At 31.5% G+C, this 19,768-nt stretch overlaps 1 protein-coding gene across 3 annotated transcripts in view; it reads left to right on the forward strand.

The window, feature by feature from the left end:
* Positions 1-818: 818 nt before the first annotated feature.
* The window catches only part of KLHL4 (kelch like family member 4), a 93,630-nt gene continuing 74,680 nt past the window's right edge, over positions 819-19,768 (forward strand). For 2 of the 3 annotated variants that reach the window (XM_066249941.1, XM_066249939.1), the window contains exon 1: positions 819-1,514. In XM_066249941.1, coding sequence (XP_066106038.1) covers positions 1,093-1,514 — 422 coding nt within the window. In that variant the 5' untranslated portion in view covers positions 819-1,092. Of the gene's footprint in view, positions 1,515-4,833; positions 4,874-19,768 lie in introns of those variants that run through there. The other variant, XM_066249940.1, reaches the window with a different exon arrangement.

A 19,768-nucleotide genomic window follows, 5' to 3' on the forward strand; every position in this document is an offset into this window, starting at 1 on the left:
TGACTGTTGTAGAAACATTTACCTCTATGTTAGTAGTGACTCTGATTCAGATATCAAAGTACATTGTGCACAGTTATTACTGAGCTATGTGTTGATTTGGAGTTAATTCAAGACATGTTATTTTGCATTCCCGCTTAAGAACTTTTGAACAAACACTACATTTTTAACACTGCCTGTGAAAGTAAAGAGCATGATGAGCAGATGTTTATAGAGCCATGGAGCCAGAATAGACTATTTGTTTTCAAGCTTTGGTCACTGAGAAAAGACAACTCTCCTAAATAATGAGCTTAGAAAAACACTGGTTTATTCCTTGACATTCAGATATAAAATAATAGTGGGGGGTAGGATATAGTTTTCAGTAACCAGCACTTTCTTATATTGCTAAAACTGCTCAGTTTTTCAAGCAAATATTTATATAAAGACATTTACATTTTCAGATGTTTTGTAAAAATAATGACAAAACTGCATAAGGGAACTGATGGCAAAGTTTTCCCTTAATAAACCACCTCCAAAATTTCTGTAAGATCCTCAAAATAGATCATAATGAATTCGCTGTTACAAATTCTCCCAGGACAAAGTGGCACAGTTTTAGAAGTGAGCTACTGGGAAAAGAATCTGTGAGAGGGTGGGGTGAGTGGAGGGAGTTGAGAAGGAAGTGAGTGAGTTTAAACATTTGCCTTTGCTCACATGCCTGGGTTAAATCCTCAGCTACTGTATTTCGGGAGGGAAGAAGCTGGGTTAGATATTTGGAAGTCCAGGAGGTAAGGCTGTGAACATGCACATCTAGCAGCTGGAGTGTCTTCTGGTAGCTGCTTTCCTGTACTGAAGCTGATTTACTTGTTTAAGGTCTGACCTCATCATCCTGTCAGTAAGGGTTCCCTCCTACACTGTTAACTGCAGCTTTGCAGCTAGAAAGCTAGAAGTGTTCACTGTGCAGCACAGGCTGCAGGCAGCAGGGGAGGGAGGAAACAAGAAAGGCTGCTCTAGCACTTATGTTTTTGTTAGTTCAACAGAAGAGGCAGAGAAACAGGAGATAACAAAGGCTCCATTTCCTTTCTGTGAGAGAAGGCTTTTGTCTTTCCTCCTGCAACGATGTCAATGTCTGGCAAGAAAGAGTTTGATGTGAAACAGATCCTACGGCTACGCTGGAGGTGGTTTAGTCATCCTTCTCAAGGTTCTCCCAACACTGGAAACTGCCTTCAGCAGGAAGGATATGAGCATAGAGGGACCCCGGTTCAGGGCAGGTTGAAGAACCACTCTCGGGACAAAAACGGACTGAAGAAAAGCAACAGTCCTGTCCACCAAAACATACTGGCACCAGTGCCAGGACCAGCCCCTGTCCATCAAAGAGCTCTTCAGAATTGGCAACCACAAAACCTGATAGAACATCTTAGAGCAAATGAAGATACTCCTAAAGCAGTTCCAGAGGAGAATTTGTTTAAAAGAGCTTGTGACAAATACTCACAAGGCTTGGAGATGATGGCTAATGACAGTACAGAAGATTCTACAGCGAGGTAAGAGTTTTCATTTGCATAATTGAAAGTCATAGCTTAGGTTCATTTACCCTAGAAAACTCTCACTTAGTGTTTAAATAAAAGTTCTATAATAATCTTTGAATTTGTATGCAGCATATCAAGAAAGCAGTAGTAATATGTTTGCCTATTAAATCAGGATATGTTTTAAGGTTGACTTTACCTCTCCTATTTTGTTCTGATTCCAATAAGAATTCTATTTCATTTCTAAGAGATGTTTATTATAAATATATACTAAGTTTTATGAAAATACCCTCTGTAGCTTGGGTGTTCAGATAGTTGTGATTTTTGGCACAAGTGTGATGAATCACATAGAACTCTTTCTACTTCATAAGTTAAATCAACTCTGACAAAATAAAAGCTCTGACTACTCAGCATATTCTTATTGGTTCCATAGCACACAGTTGCTATATTGACGATTGATGAATGTTATCTTTATGTGGGAATATGGAACAGCTTCTTTTAGTATTGGAAATTTATCTCAAGTTGTATTGTTTCATAGCTAGTTTGTAGTTAAAAATATTTTACATAAAACAAGTAAAAAATGCTGCTTACAGCAAAGAGATCTTACAGTAGTAAATAGAATATGTCACCTTTTTCAGGACATTAAATGGGACAAAAATAATTTTTTAAAAGTGTACTTTCAGTATAGTTCACAAAACATTTGACTTTATTGCTTGGGTGCAAATTACCTTCCTTCCTTTGATATACTCCAATATAACTTAACCTAGTATATCTTTATATTTCTCCAACATACTGTAGACTCAATTGATGATCCTGGCAACATAATAAAATTGTAAAAGAGCTTTAAAAAAATAAATATTTTTGGTATGTTTTAAATTCTATAACAGTTTGGCATGAAGCTATGTTTATTTATTGGAAATCTAGATATTTGACAAGTGTGTCTCTTCATAACTATAGAGGAAAAGGACTGTCATATTTGTTTCTAGATATGATTTTTCCAATATATCTGACAGTTCCTTTCTTACATGAATTCAAAACATAATGCCAATAGAAAAAGCAGCATTATAACATTATGGCAAAAGACAAATCAAATATGCTAATTGATGCCTTCATAACAACATAGTCTTGTTGAAATGTAAACATGAAAAAGACTTTTGAAATAAAAAAAGTATACATGAATAAATTTTCCTAAATAATTTTGTGATTACTTAGAAAATGCTATATAACTGTTGGGATTACAGGTTGTATTTAGTCCAACCCATTGAACTTTCAATGCAGTATATAATCTATACTTTTAGATTTATCTTGTTTTCAAATTCTCTCTTCACCGTGAACATCAATTTTAAAAACTGCCAAATTTGGAAGTTAATATTAAACACATTTAACTCTCTTGTAAAGAAATTTAAACTATTCACTCTGACCTCCTAAAAAATTATTTGAAGATGTCTCATTTGATTTTCCAAAATGAGAGAATATATTTATAATAAATTAGTTGCTAAAATTGAAGGCTGGATAAAATATCAAATATAAAGCGTTATCTAATATTTTAAAAATATTTCTGTTCTTATTTTATTTTTGATAATTTTTTTGTGTTGTAAAGAAATGTTATGTTAATTATCCTATGGTTAAAGTGGAAAGTTAATGTTTTCTTAAAATAAACAGGAAGTGGTTTTGTAGATGTGCCAAGGATATTTTAAGCAGAAGAGAAGTACATTAAGGATCTTATTCATTGAAATATGATGGCTTATTAGCTTATCATTGGTCATTCTGAATCATGTTTTGGTTAAAAAGAGTTTGAGAAGGAGCTTTCTTATGTCCGGTTTCGCTAATACCTCTCTTCAACAAGACAGGGGAGCAAGAAGAAAGGACCCTAATAAGTTGGCCAGAGCCTTCCATCCCCTCAATAGATCTCTTGTAGTTAAAAACAAACAAACAAACAAAAATGGCAGTCAGTGTGAATTACCACACTGGTACAAGATGGGCTCTGACACCCAGGGCAAAGTGATGATCTATACGCCATCCTGCTTTTTACAAATATTGCACTAATGAATAAAGAATGAACTAAATCACTAGCATGCAATGTAAGTGAATAACTTGCAGTTATTGCTAAAATAGATATTAAAGCGAAGGATAATACCCTCATCCTAATTGCTGTGGCTTTAGTTTTTAGCATAACCTACCAAATGTACAACATGTAATTTTGTACATCTTTGTCAGTGTTGCTCTTTCAGATAAGACTTAAAATTCCTCTGCACTTAAGTTCTTTCTTATTTTCAAGTGAGGTTTGCCAAAAAAATAAATAAATAAAAAATAAAAGAAATGAAAAGTAGATGTCATATTGTGATATCCCAAAGAAGGAGGGATTGGATGAATAAGACTTATAATTTATTAATAATTCATTTAACAAATATTGAACACCGATTATGTGTCAAATACACTTCTAGGTGCTGAGGATAAAACAGGATCAAAACAGAATATGTTTTCATTTGAATATATATTCTAACGGAGAAAAAGAGGCATTAAAAATTAACCAAAATAGTATAGTTAAGTGGTTATTAGCAATGTATGAAAAAAAAAACAAGCAGAAGGAAGAGAGTTAAAGAGGCATACTCTTTCAGATAGAGAAGATCTTTCTGATGAGTTACATTTGAGCATAGATCTAAATAAAGTAAAAGGGAAAGCCATGAGGATGTCTGAATCAAGAACTTGAAGCAAGTGAGAACTTATTTCTTCTGTGTCATAAAGGAACTCTTAATCACCATCCATCTTTTTGTTTTCAAGTCACTGCCACATGCTCCAAACAAGCCATTGATTATTGTCCAAAACATCCTTAACTGGTAAACATAAAAATATGCCTTGATCTGTCGTTCATTATAGTCATTTTAAAATCATATGCAGATACCCTGTCTACAGAGGAGATTTTCCAGTCATTAGGTAACCAAGGGACCATTTTGTCCTCTGAAACTATGGCAAGAGAGCAAATCATTTGCCTCAGGTACAGAGGCCTGTGCCCTTGGTAAAAACAGGCACATGATGGTATATTTTTCTTTTAACAAAACTATTTAGATAGGGCCAAATGTATTGTGCTTCTTCATCCTCCATACAAATCCATTTGTGGTATGGAATATACTTGAGAAGTATTTATGCATAAGGGAAACCCTAGACCTTAAATAGTGAAACTTATTTTAAACATTCTTTCTCACAGAGTAAGAAGTATGGTGTGTGGGTATTTACGGGGAGAGCTTTCTAGAAAAACAAAGCAACAATTTCAAGAGTCTTGAAATGGGAATGTGTTTGATATTTTCAAATGTAAAGAAGCCAGTGCAGCTGGAGTACAATCCTCAATAAGAAGAATGGTAGGAGATTAATTTATAAAGGTAACAATAGTAATACAACATTAAAAAATAAGTTCTTATTATAGATACTTACTATGTGCTTACTAAATACCTTACATATATTTTTCTCATTTCTGCAAAGAAAGTATTTGAATGTGAGTATGGTATTCACATCTACAGATAATATTTCTCTTGATGTTATTTTGTAGGATATCTGTTGTTAACCCTTTTCTTCTTACAGGGAAAAAGTAATGTGCCTTTCTAAATTTATTGCTAGACTGGTGTCACTTAATTTTACACTGCATTATTCAACACAAACTGTTAGTTCAAAAGAAAGAATAATAAAGACCCTACAATTTTATTGTTGTTTATAGCAATTTAAGATTAAATCCTTTTTTGTATAGTTTAAAATATACCATACCAAAAAATACAGGTCATTCAACTGCTTTATTAAGTTTAGACCATTTTAACAAATAATTTAAATTTAATGCACTGATTCCAACCTTTCAATTGTTCCTAGTCACATGGTTTTATTGAATTTACTTGAGTGACATTACTTAAGAAAATTACATAGGTTTCAGATGTAAATTTTATAAAACATCATTTCTATATTGTATTGTGTGTTCACCACCACAAGTCATTTATTCCCCTTTAACACCTTCTACCACTCCACTCACTTTCTTTCTGGTAATCACCACACAGTTGTCTGTGTCTTTGAGTTTTGTTATTTTGTTTTGTTTGTTTTTGCTTAATCCCTTTGTTTTATTTTCACCAAGGCCCCAAACCTCTTCCGTCTACAATTATCAATCTGTTCTCTGTATCTGTGAGTCTGTTTTTATTTTGTTTGTTTATTTTGTTCATTAGATTCCACATATAAGTAAAATAATATGGTACTTGTCTTTCTCTGATTGGCTTATTTCACTTAGCATAATGCTCTCCAGATCCATTCATGCTGTCTCAAAAGGTAAGATTCCTTTCTTTTGTTATGGCCAAGAAGTAGTCCATTATTTAAATGTACCACAGCTTTTTTTTCCCCCTAATATAATTCTTTGTTATTCCTATGATTTGCATATATTTTCTCTCATTTCATAAGTTGCTTTTTCTTCCTTTATTAATTTTAATTAATCTTATGGGATGACATTAGTTAATAAAATTATATAGGACCTGGGCTGAGGACCTCAATTGGTTAAAGCATCATTCTGTTATGCTAAATTTAGAGGATAGATCCCAGGTAAGGGAAAATACAGGAATCAATCAATAAATGCATAGATAAGTATAACAACAAATCAATCTTTCTCTATCTCTCTTCTTCTTTCTCTAAAGTAAGTAAAAATATGTTTAGAAAATTATAAGATCTTGGTGTACAATTCTATGATACATTATCTGCATTTTGCATTGTGTGATCACCACCCCAAGTCAAGCCTCCTTCCATCACCATTTATCCCCCCTTTACCCTCTTCTACCTCCCCCACCTCCCTTTTCCTCTTGTAATACCCATACTGTTGTCTGTATCTATGAGGGTTTTTTTGCTTAATCTCTTCACCTTTTCCACTCGGCCCTCCCCCCAACCCCAATCCACATTTCCTCTGGCAGATGTCAGTCTGTTCTGCATCTAGGAGTCTGTTTTGTTTTTTTGTTCATTTTGTTCGTTAGAATCCACATATAAGTGAAATCATGTGGTATTTGTCTTTCTCTGACTGGTTTACTTCACTTAGCATAATAATCTCCAGGTTCATCCATGCTGTCACAAAAGTAAGATTTTCTTCTCTTTTACAGCTGAATAACATTCCATTGTGTAAATGTACCATTGAATTTTTTATACACTCATCTACTGATGGGCACTTGGGTTGCTCCCAAATCTTGGCTATTGTAAATATGCTACAGTGAATATAAAGGCATATATTCTTTGAAATTAGTGTTTCGGGTTTCTTTGGATATATCCGCAAAGGAGGAATTGCTAGGTCATAAGACAGTTCCATTTTTATTGTTTTGAAGAATCTCTACATTGCTTTCCACAGTGGCTGCACCAATCTGTAGTCCCACCAGCAGTGAGTGAAGGTTCCTTTTTCTCCACATCTTCACCAGTTCTTGTTTGTTGGTTTACTGATGATAATCATTCTGACAGGTGTAAGGTGATATCTCATTGTGGCTTTTATTGGCATTTCTTAGATGATTAGTGACATTGAACATCTTTTCATATGTCTGTTGTCCATCTGTATATCCTCTTTGTAATAGTGACTATTGAGGTGCTTTGCCTATTTTTTAACTGGATTGTTTGTTTCTTTGGTGTTGAGTTTTATAAATTTCTTATAAATTTTGGATATAAGCCCTTATCAGATGTATCATTGGCAAATATATTCTTCCACTAAGTGGGTTTTCTTCTCATTTTGTTAAGATTTTCCTTTGCAGTGCAAAAACGTTTTAGATGGATGAAGTCTTATTTATTTTGTTGTTGTTTTCCTTGCCCGAGGTGACATATCAGAAAAAAATGCTGCTATGGGAAATGTTTGAGAGTTTACTATCTATGTTTTCTTCTAAGATTTTTATGATTTTGAGTCTAACATTTAAGTCTTCAATCTATTTTAAATTTGTTATTGTGTATGGTATAATACGGTATTTTAATTTTCGTTTTTTGCATGTATCTGTCCAGTTTTTCCAACACCATTTTTTAAATAGACTATCTTTACCTCATTGTATGCTTTGGCTTCTTTTGTCAAAAATTAATTGATTATAGAGGCATGACTTTATTTCTGGGCTGTCTATTCTGTTCCATTGATTTGTCTGTTTTTATGCCAGTGCCACACTGTCTTGATTACTATGGCCTCGTAGTATATTTTTATATCAGGTAGCATATTTCCTTAAAAATTTGTTTTCCTTTCTCCAGATTACTGTGGTTATTCAGGATAGTTAGTGGTTCCATAATTTATTGGAATATTTGTTCTAGTTTTGTGAAGTATATCATTCACATCTGGAAAAGAATTGTGTTGAATCTATAGATGTCTTGGGGAGTATAAACATTTTAATGGTGTGAATTCTTCCTGTCTGTAGACATGTATGTGCTTCTAATTATTTGTATCTTCTTCAGTTTCTTGCTTCAGTGTCTTATAATTGTTTGAGTATAGATCTTTTACATCCCTGGTTTAATTTATTCTTAGCTATTTAATTCTCTTTGAAGCAATTGAGAATAAGATTTTCTTAATTTCCTTTCTAATAGTTCATTTTTAGGGTATAAAAATACAACTGATTTCTGACTATTTTATATCTTGGTACTTTTCTTAATTCATTTATCAGTTCTAGTAGTTTTATGGTGGAATCTTTAAGGTTTTCCATATATAGTATCATGTCATCTGCAAATAATGACAGTTTTACTGCTTCCTTTCTAGTTTGGATAACTTTTCTTTCTTCTTCTTACCTGATTGTTGTATCAGGGACTTCCAGTGCTATGTTGAATAGTGGAGGTAAAAGCAGACATCCCTGTCTTGTTCCCAATCTTAAGGGGAACACTTGTTTTTGCCCATTGAGTATGACATTGGCTGTGTTTTTGTCATATATGGCCTTTACTATATTGAAGTATGTTTCCTTTATTCTCATTTTGCTGAACTTTTTTTTTATCATAAATAGGTGCTGGCTTTTATTGGATGCTTTTTCTGCATCTTTTGATATGATGGTGTGTTATCTTTCATTTGTTTATGTAGTGTATAACATCTATTGATCTGCAGATATTTTACCAACCATTCATCCCCTGAATAAATCCCACTTATCTACTGGTGGACACTTGGAGACTGCTTCCAAAACTTAGTTATTGTAAATAATTGTGCAGTGAACATAGGGGTGTATATATTCTTTTGAGTTAGTGTTTCAGTTTTCTTCTGATATAGTCCCAGAAGTGTAATCATTAAAGATTAAACTTCTTTTGGTTGGTTTGAAATCCTTATTACTCACAGCCCCAATTCTGACAGTGAAGTACCATGGTCTTCATGTCTCATTCTTAATAGTGAAGTGTAATATATATACAGTTAATATGAAGTAAAATATACTTCATATTTTTAAAATGTGGGACTCTTTTCCATCTATGAGTCTGGCAATATATTAAGGTCATGTTATTTTAATTATTATTATTAAGCATCTATAATTGTCATTTTTAATTTTTGAAAGGGAAGTATTATTTAATTTCTCCATTTGGAAATATAAATAAAGGACTACAAATATATGGTAGTATTTAATATGTAATTTCAAGAACAACATATTAATTATATTGACTTGTTACACATTTCCTAAGTGTTCAGTCATTTAATAATTTAGCATAAAATTTATTTCTTAAACTTACATGTCTTCTTTTTCACTTTTTAAGACATCTATCCTTTAATGCCAATCTTTTTTATGTATTTGCTATGATTTTATAAGTGGAAATAGCTGCAATGTTCTATGTATAATGTAATATAAAATATACACACTTATATGTATATGTGTGTATGTATAGCAGTGTGAAATCTTTATATGTGAAAGATATGGAAAACTGAAATGAAGGTGGAGGACTGAGAAAAACTGTGTACTTAATATTAAACTTAAGTCAAAATATAATATTCTGCAATATAAACATGGAACATATCACAATGTCATAAAGTGAGTAAGTCCTCAAAAATTAGTTCTGGGCACATGTCAAAGATACTTAAGAGCCAACTGAAAAAGTTCCAAATGACCAAAGATAGAACAATTTTAACAACAAAATAAAATTACATTTAATAATAAACCAAAGTCAAAAATAAGTATTTATAAATTCATAATAATATTAAATATAAAAATAAATGAAAAAAGGAAAATCTCTTGTGAGAAGAGTTCCAAATAATTGTGTACATATTCTTTCCTCAAGGAGGTGGAGCTGAATACTGTACCTTATGAGCAGGCTGCACATAATGACTTCTTTCCACAGAGTAAATATGGTATTTAAGCTTTGTGGGGAAGGAGAAAAGTACATGAGAAAAATACTATCACAGCTAGGTAATCAGGATTAACATTGAAAGTGCTCAGTCATGTTGACAGTAAATACATTTGTTATGGTGTGGTTTTAATGGTACATTACCTCTATCATCTCCCTCTAAAATATCCATCACCTCTTCAATTCTAATCATGTGAGAAACATCAGACAAGTCCAAGTCAGGGAATATTTAATAAAATAACTGATATGTCATCTTCCAGCCATCAATACCATCAGAGTAACTGTCACAATCAAGAAGAGCTTAAAAAGACACTACAAATAAATGTATTGTGAAATAGAAAAGGGACCTTAGATAAAAACTGAAGAAATCTGCATGAAGAATGGATTTTAATTAACAATAATGTATCAGTATGGATTATTTAACTGTAGCATATGTGCTGTAATAATATATTAATAATAAAAAATACTGTGTCTTGGTTTTATGGTGATATTTTATACTAGTGTTAAACTATCATAATTTTTCTGTAAAAAAGTACAATATTTTTAGCAAAAGTTACCTTAGTAAATAGACTTCATAAATCTATATTATAAGACCACCCAATTTTAAAAGCAGAATTTGCTTTTTGTTTATTATATTAATTTTTTCCTTGGCAATTGATTAAAAGGATACTAAAATAAAATCAGTGTGCTGTTATCTCTTCCTGCAAAAGTCTTGTATATTGGCAACAAGATAATATCTTAAAGGCAATTCATAAAGAAGTCAGCTAAAATTTTGACAGCATCTGAAAACTTCATGCAATTCCAAGTCCTATCATGATAATACATGATTTTAGTTATCATTCAGTGTATACCCACTTTTAAGGCAATAGCAACTAATAAGATCATAGTTGAGTATAATAGAAAATCATTGTTATTCATTCTCTGAAAACACTTTGGGTATTAATAAAGTGACATATATTTATTGGTGTTTTCAAATGAAAACATATCTTGATACTTCTATTTATTTTCATTGCTATTTGTCATTTAATTTTTAACAGGAAAGAAAAAGCACATTTAAATCAAGCTTCCTCATATAAAAATCTTTATGCCCTCATGTTAAAATGAAATATATAGTCATTTAGTATATTTTATTCATGATGATTTTGTTTCACTGAGATTATAATTTTACTAAAGGGAATGGAAAGTGTGCTGGCCTAGTGGTTGAGAAATAAGATTTTGTAAATAGATTAAGAAAGAACTAGCTAATAAAAGATGACTAAAGTGAGAAAATCAAAATCAAATAATTCTCAATTATTTGATGTTTAAGGATGGATCAAGTATTACTAAAATTTTAAACAAAAAGCACTATATAAGGTTTTATTCTGAGATATTTCTCAAACCTACATATGGATATAATACGTATGCATCACTTTCATTTGCTTTGGAAGAAAGCAATGCCAATGATCATGTTTACTGTAACTATCAGAAGTGGATCCTTTGTTACTGCTGGTTAAACTTTCTTAATCTGTTAGCGTTGTGACTTGTCTACCACATGCATTCAGGTGTTCCTGTATAGAATGGAGACATCTTGCCCTTCTCACACCTTATCTATCGCTATGGCTTCTAGAGTAACTATACTACACACCTTTCAATTTCTCTCAGCAGGTCATTAATGTAACTGATTGGGTTTTGGTCATTCTGCTACCAGCTTACTCAATAGAAGGTATCTGATAAATCTTTTAACTATTGTTTCCCTGTAAAACGAGACTGCTATCAGCACAGTAGCATTTAGCTGTCTTTTTCTATTTAATGTTTAATACAGTAGCTATAAAAAAACAATAAATAACCACATGCACAACAAATTCTCACATAAAACTGTAGCCAACCCAACTATTTCATTTAGTCTTATATGTGTTGTAACATTTAACAAGCCAGGTACTAACTCAGATGTTGATATTTGTGTTGGTTTCCTCCATTCAACAAGTGTTTATTGTATGCATTACATTTTCTTAAGCACTCTAAGAATGAAAAGATAAATAATACATGCTGATTCTCACTATTGGTTTACAATATTGTTAGGGAGGTTTAAGTGTATTCATTTAAAAGGTTTCATGGCAATAAAAAGAAGTATACTGCAAAAACAATTAAAGTTGCTTGGCCATAAAGCCCTGCAAGTATTCAAAGATAAGAAATAATTTTAAACAAAGGAACCTTAGAATGCTTAATGGGGGAGATATGATTTGAGGTGAATCTTAGGGATTGTATAGCATTTTGATACGGCTATGGGGAAGAATAAATTCCAAATAGGAGGAAAAGCATGGAGTGTCTTTTTTTAAAAAAAGCACACTGGTGAATAGATAAAGAAGATACATAACTCATCAATATTACTCACCAAAAAAAAAAAAAAAAGGAATGCAATCTTGCCATTTGAAACAACATGGATGCATCTAGAGGGTATTGTGTTAAGTGAAATAAGTAAGACAGAGAAATAAATGTACAGTATGGTTTTATTTACAGGTGGAATCTAAAAAGGAACAAAATAAATGAACAAACGAAAAACAAAAACAGACTCACAAAACCAGATAAAATTGGTGGTTGACTGGGGAAGGGGATGAGGAAACAGGTTAAAAGAGTGAAAAGGAATATAGTTAAAAGTATTGTGATAAAGCTTGCATGATGACAGATGATTATTAGACTAAGTGTGTCAATCTCACTATAAGGTATATAAATGTTTAATTACTTTATTGTACACCTGAAACTAATATAATATTGTATATCAACTATATTTAAATAAAAAATAAATGCACTGAAGCATGGAAGTTTAATGTCTATTCAAATGGCACATTTCAGTTTGGTTGTACTGAATGATATACATTGGAAAATAGTACAAAATTAAGCATAAAGAAAGATTAGTCACAAATTATGGAAGGTTTTAAAAGACAAGATAAAGACTGTTTGCACTTTATCTTAGAGGATAAGGCTTATTAACCTCCAAGAATTTGCTGAAATATTTTTGTGTCTGTGGGTAATGTTAAAAGGAAGTTTCACTTGACTTCCTAATATTCTGTTTCATTTCACAGGATGAGCAGAATAATGAATGCATTAATGGAGCAAAGAATGTATGTTAATATATATAATATTTTAGGGAATAAAAATGAGGTGAAAAAATAGAAAATACAAGGCTTGACACATGAAATATTCACTTAAGATATTTAGTTTTTAAAATAGCATGATATTGTTATCAAAGACTCTTGAAAGAAATTCCAAGACTTTGTATTCTTTACTAATACATTTAAATAAGTGATATTTAATTTTGAAAAATCTTTCAGTTCTTATTATACTTTTATTCTGGTAAGAAAAACTAACATGCAATCTTCAAAATATTAAGTACACAATAGACTATTGTTAACTATAGGCACAATGTTGTATAGCCAATTTTTAGAATGTACTCATCTTATGTAACTGAATCTTTTTTTTTTTTTTTTAATTTTTTTTTTTATTTATTCATTTTAGAGAAGAGAGGGAGAGACAGAGAGAGAGAGAGGAGAGACAGAGAGAGAGAAGGGGGGAGGAGCTGGAAGCATCAACTCCCATATGTGCCTTGACCAGGCAAGCCCAGGGTTTCGAACCGGCAACCTCAGCATTTCCAGGTCGACGCTTTATCCACTGCGCCACCACAGGTCAGGCTGTAACTGAATCTTTATACTGGTTGAACAGAAACTCCGTGTTTCCCACTACCCTCAGCCCCTGGAAACTACCATTCTACTCTAGTTTTTATGAGTTTGACTATTTCATGTACCTTATATAAATGAAATCGTCCAATTTTTGTCATTCAGTAACTGCTTATTTCACTTAGCATGATGTACTCCAGGTCATTCATATTGTTGCATATGGCAGAATTTCTTCTTTTTTAAAAGCTGAAAAATCACATGAGATTCTTTTGTTTTCTTATTCTATAAATGAGTATGGTTAAAATATGCATTAACATTAGAGAAGAAAGTACTGCACAGTAAATGTAAGAATATATTTTAATTAGATTAGCATTAAAAAACAAAAATATACAGAATCCCATATACAGTAAAATGTACAGTGTACATACATATATAAAAATACATGATATATATACATCTATGTTTATATATTCTTAGATACATATATTTATATGTATTCTTAGTAATGTTGAGACATTGAGTCATTTTAGAGTCATTTTTAACTTACACACTTTTCATACTGATTTCTGTCAAGTTTACTCTTAGAGGTTTTCATCATTGTCCAGTATCTACTATATTTAATGAAGTATACTAAGGAGAACATAAAGTTATTTTTTTCTCATTTCAAGCTTTTTAAATCATTTTTGTTGAAATATAAAATATGCTTTAATTTTTTTTCCAGAGTCTCTAGTTCCTTTTATGTATCCTGCATATCTGGACATTAGCTTCATCTCTTTCATCAAAACATTATATTCATGGCAAATACTTTACTTTTGTTTTAATAGGTGTACCTAATTTTTATATGCTTTTCAGCAATACCAGACACTCTGATTATAACATTTGTTCATAACTGAGCATTTCTTTACAAAACATCTAAAATAACATGACATTATGATTTTCAGAGTGAGTTGTGCCTGATAAGAGGCAATAGAAATTTGACAATATTAATTTCCTGAATCAATACCTATGAATTTTAAGCAAAAAATCACTCAAAAGTCATACCTGAGTCTGTACATAACAATACTCCCTTGCTGCTGTGCCAAATGCAAACCAGTTTTCTTCTTGTCTCTTGATCCGCTCTATGCTACTGGCTACAAACATAGAGAATAATTGGTAATTGTTATGGACAGCAGACAAAGTGTGACTTTGTAGTTTATGGTATTTTTTTTTCCTAGAAAATCATTGTTTTCATAGTCTACCTCAGTTTGTACTCAATTTTCTCAAAGTATCAGGCATCATGTGTTTTATAAAACTAATGGGAATGAAAAAACACCTTGATGAAATGGATTATATGCTGAAGAAAAAAGTAATGAATTCATATGAGCAATATAATTTATCTTTCAGTCATGCTAACCAACCTAAAATGCCCATTGTTTTCTGGGGGAAAGAAAAGGCATTTATGGCTCCTCAGCCAACTCAGCTAAAGTGTGTTTGTGTCCTGGGTGTTTTTCTGACACAAACTATATAAAAAAGCACAATAGGGTGCATTCTGGAGTCAGATGATTAGAATTAAAAGCCAGTTATACCACTTATCTGTGTTATGACTTCATAAAATATAAGTGTTATGACCTCAAGTGGGTTACTATCCTCTTTGTGCCTCAGTTTCTTTCTTTTTAATTAATTATTGAGGTAACAATAGTTAATAACATTATATAAAATAACATTATGTATAATAATATTATAATTTGATATCTGTATAACATGTATAATAATATTATAATTTGATATCTGTATACTCTATTGCATGATCTCATCAAAAGTCTTGTTTTCTGTGTTACCATATATTTGATTTCCTTTACCCATTTCATTTTCCCCTCAATGCCTTCACCTCTGGTAACCACCACTCTCTTGTCTGTATCTGAGTTGGTTTTTGTTTTGTTCTGTAAGTTCAATTGTTTGATTTTATATTCTCTATTTGAGTAAAATCAGACAGCTTTTGTCTTTTTCCATCTAACTTATTTCACTTAATATAATACTTTCAAGATATATCCATGTTGTCATAAATGAAATTTCATCTTTTATATGAATAAGTAATATTCCATTGTGTGTGTATACATACCACATCTTCTTTATCCGTAAATCAATTGATGGGCACTTAAATTCTTTCTTTATCTTTATGTATTTGTGATTTTTTTTCCAGCTTTCTTTTTAAAGTTGATTTCTAGTTTTATATTATTGTTGAAAAAAATATTTGATGTGATTTCAACCTTAAATTTTTGAGATATGTTTTAAATCCCAACATATGGTCTATTATTGAGAATGTTTCATGTACTCTTGGCAATGATATGTATTATGTCACTTTTGGATGGAAAGTGCTGCAAATATCCATTAAGTCCATCTGTTCTAATGTGTTATTTGAAGCTGCTTTTTATTTTTATTTTTTTTTCTTTCTGTCTAGATGATCTATTCATTAATTTAAGTGGAGTGTCAAAATCTTCTACTATTATTCTTTTATTTTCTATTTATTCCTTTAGGTTTTTTAAAAATAATTGCTATATATATTTTGGTGCTTTTAATTTGAGTGAACATATATTAATAAATATTATATTTTTTGATGTATTGCTCCTTTATAATCATAAAATGCATCTTTTTCTCTTGTTACCTTGTCTTTTTTATTGAATTTATTGGAGGTAACATTGATTAATCGATTTACCTAAGTCTCAGGTATACCATTCCATAATTCATCATCTGTACACTGCACTAAACATTCACCACCCCAAGTTAAGTCTTTTTCCATTATCATTTATCTCCCATCTATTTTTTTATATAAGTATGGTTACCCACACTTTTATCTGGATACTATTTGTTTGGAGTTCTATCTTTCACCTTTTCACTTTGAGCCTGTTTGTCTTTGGAGCTGAGATAGATCTCCTAGAACAGCATAGAATAGGTCCTGTTTTTCAATACATCAAGTTACACTGTGCCTTTTGCTTGGAGAATTAAATTCACTTACATATATAAATAGAATGATTATTGATATTTGAGTACTTCACTACTGCCATTTTTTTGGTTTATTTTCTGGATCCTTTGTATCTCCAATGTTTCTTTTCATTTGTTTTCTGTATGCCATTTTGATTTGGTGTAGAACATGTCATCGACAAAATAGTCCTTTTACTTTTAATAGCATCTTATTTTCATTTACTTATACAAATTCTGTCCTTTCCTTCCTTCCCTTTTATGCTTTTGTAGTCATAAATTATTCCTTTTTATGTTGTGCATTCATTACAAAATTGAAGTTGCTATAATTATTTTAATGTTTATTTCTCGCAAATATTTCTGTTATAATACTATTCAAAAATAGAGCTGCATTTGTTAATTTTATCTGTCTTTCACCTTACTCAAAGTTTTGTATACTTTATTTCTGTTTAAAATAGAATGGTTTCATTATTCCTTGTCATGAGTTTCTTGTGATAAATTCTCTCAGATTTTATTTATCTGGGAAAACATCTTAACGGATAGCTTTGCTAGATATGTTATTCTTGGCTGTAGTTTCAGTTTTTGAGTATACTGACTATATATCATTACACTCTCTCTAGACAGAAATGCTGTGAGAAATATGATGCTAATCTGATGAGGTTTTCTTTCTAAGTTACTGGGTTTTTTTCCATCTGCATTGTTGACTTTTTCATTTTCATTGAATTTATTGGGGTGACATTGGTTCACAAAGCCATATAGGTTTCAAGTGTACAACTCTACAAAACATCATTTGCACACTGCATTGTAGGCCCATCACCCCAAACAAAGTCTCTTTTCATCCTCATTTCTTCCGTTTGCCTGTTCCACCTCTTTCCATCCCTTTTTCTCCCTGGCTATTACCATGCAGTTGACTTTTAATAGTTTTAATATAACATGTCTTAGGAAATGTCTTTTTGGTTGAGCTAAAGTGTTCTCTTAGCTTCTACTTGGATATCTAGTTTTCTTCTCTAAGTTTGGGGAATTCTCATCAATAATTTATTTGAATAGGCTCTCTGTTTTCTGTTTCCTTCTCCTTCTGAGATGCCCATTATCTTTATGCTGTTTTTTCTAATTGAATCAGATAATTCTCATCAGTTCTTTTATTTTTTAATCTTATTTTTGTCTGTTCTTTCACCTGAAACATTTCTAGATTTCTATATTTAAGCTCACTAATTCTTTCTCCCATATGGTCTGCTCTACATCAATGCTTTGTAATTCATTCTTCATCTTACTTATTGAGTTCTTCAGCTCCAGAATTTGTTTGGTTCTTTTTTATGATTTCCATATCTTAGGTAAAGTACTCCTTCTGTTCATTAATTTTATTATTGAGTTTATTAAACTGCCTTTAGATTTTACTTATATCTCATTGTTTCTTCATATGTTACTTTGAATTTCTATTGTTTAAATCATAACCTTCCATTGCTCTGGGCTTGGTTTCAAGAGAATTATTATTTTCTTATGTGTTTCCATGTTACTTACCTTGGTTTTACATGGTGCTGGATATGTTATTCTTCTTTGGTGACTGGAAGTGATGAACATTTTTTATATTTAGGACCATTTTGATTTTAACATTTCAGCAGGTTGATAAATACAGGTTTTTCTTTTGTTTTATAATATATGGTGCTATAGCACAAGTCATTTTTTTCTTATGTTTCCAGGGTCATGTAAGGGTGCATTGCTGTGTTTGTTCAAGTTGCCACCTGGGTGACTGAGTGATGAATGCTCTGCCTGTGTTTGAGTCACTTGGGTTGGGGCACAACTACTATGGTGAGGGAAAATGACAGTTGGGAGTGAAATGTATTTGCAATTAGCACCTGGTTTTCTATGGCTGCCCTGGGAGCCTGTTAGTTATGTCTCTATTGCTGCTACCAGGCTTCACAGCAATTCCAGGACAAATACAGATTCTGTAGTGCCAATGCTGCTTCTGTTTTATCTTTCACCCACCATTGCATGAAGGCCAAACTCCAACTCCTTTTCTGTTAACTCATTTTCTGAGTCTGCACACTCAGTCACAAGGGCTGGAGAACCATGACTGGGGGCTCCATCACTGTTCTTCACCCCATCCTTTCCTATGTGTTTTAATATGCCCACTTCCTTATTGATAATTTGAATCTGTCAGGCATCTTAGAGTTTTCAACAAAGGAACTTTTTTTGGGTTATATATATCAAATTAGTTGTAGATATTTGGGTATATAAAAAAGGAGCAATCTTACTTCACCATGATGCTCAATAGGTCTTTTTCTTTGATTTTTAAAAGGAGGAAAATATGTACATCTATCTCATATGGCTGTGTGGAACAGTAATTGAAGCAATAATATAAAGTCATTTAGACAGTACCTCACATATAAGTGTTAAATAAATGTTAACAATTATGAACAATTTTCATCATAACTCAATTATCTTGTAGCATAAGCATACTAGAGTTTCTTATAGGTAGATGAAAAAACATTTCCTAATTAGTCATTAATTAATCATTCAGTTAATTATTTTATAATAAGTATGAGGTGTTGTTATTTTACAAATTTGTTTGTTTTATTTCTCATTTGAAGAAATTTCCATGTCCTCATAATCTAGTCAAATACAAACATACTTCTTATATATACTAAAGAGTATATCTGAAATATTAATGTTTAATAGATAATGTTTTTTAGCTACCTAAGCAGAGAATTGAATTTGAGAAATTTGAAGATTCATTTTAATAGATCATTGTACAATTTAGATTGTGATGAAATCAAACTAATTAAATATAACATCCGAGATATTAAAAACAAAGTGTTTCTTAGATATTCTACTAGCACATTTTGAGAAATGAATGCAATGAATGTTTAAACCTACCCTTTAGAAAGGCTAGGTTTAGCTTTTCTTCAAGGGAATAGAAAGTACTTATTTTGGGCTTTTCAGGCCACCTATTCTTGGTAGCAACTACTAGTCAACTCTGACTTCATTGTAAAAACAGCCATATGCTATATGTAAATGAATGAGTTATAATTCAAATAAAACTATATTTATGAACATTGATTTTCATAATTTCAGATAATTTTATTTTTTCCTTTTTATTTTGTTAGCCACATAAAAATGTAAAAATTCATTTTTAACTACTGAACCATACAAAACATGGCTTACTAAATTTGGCCCATCTGACATAGGTTGTCAAACCTTGTCCTAGAAGCACTTTGTGAGACATGAAGAGACTATTTTCTCCAATAGAGGACCAGAAAAATTGTGTCATGTTGACAACCTTAGCTGAGATACATTGCTTATTTTTTAGAGATGCTTTGGTTTTGACATTCTACTTAAAATCAATTTTGCATGTCAAATTGTTCTCATCACTGTTAAAGAAGTTAAAGAAGTTATGAC

Source organism: Saccopteryx bilineata, chromosome X (assembly GCF_036850765.1).
Source record: "Saccopteryx bilineata isolate mSacBil1 chromosome X, mSacBil1_pri_phased_curated, whole genome shotgun sequence".
NCBI lineage: Eukaryota > Metazoa > Chordata > Mammalia > Chiroptera > Emballonuridae > Saccopteryx > Saccopteryx bilineata.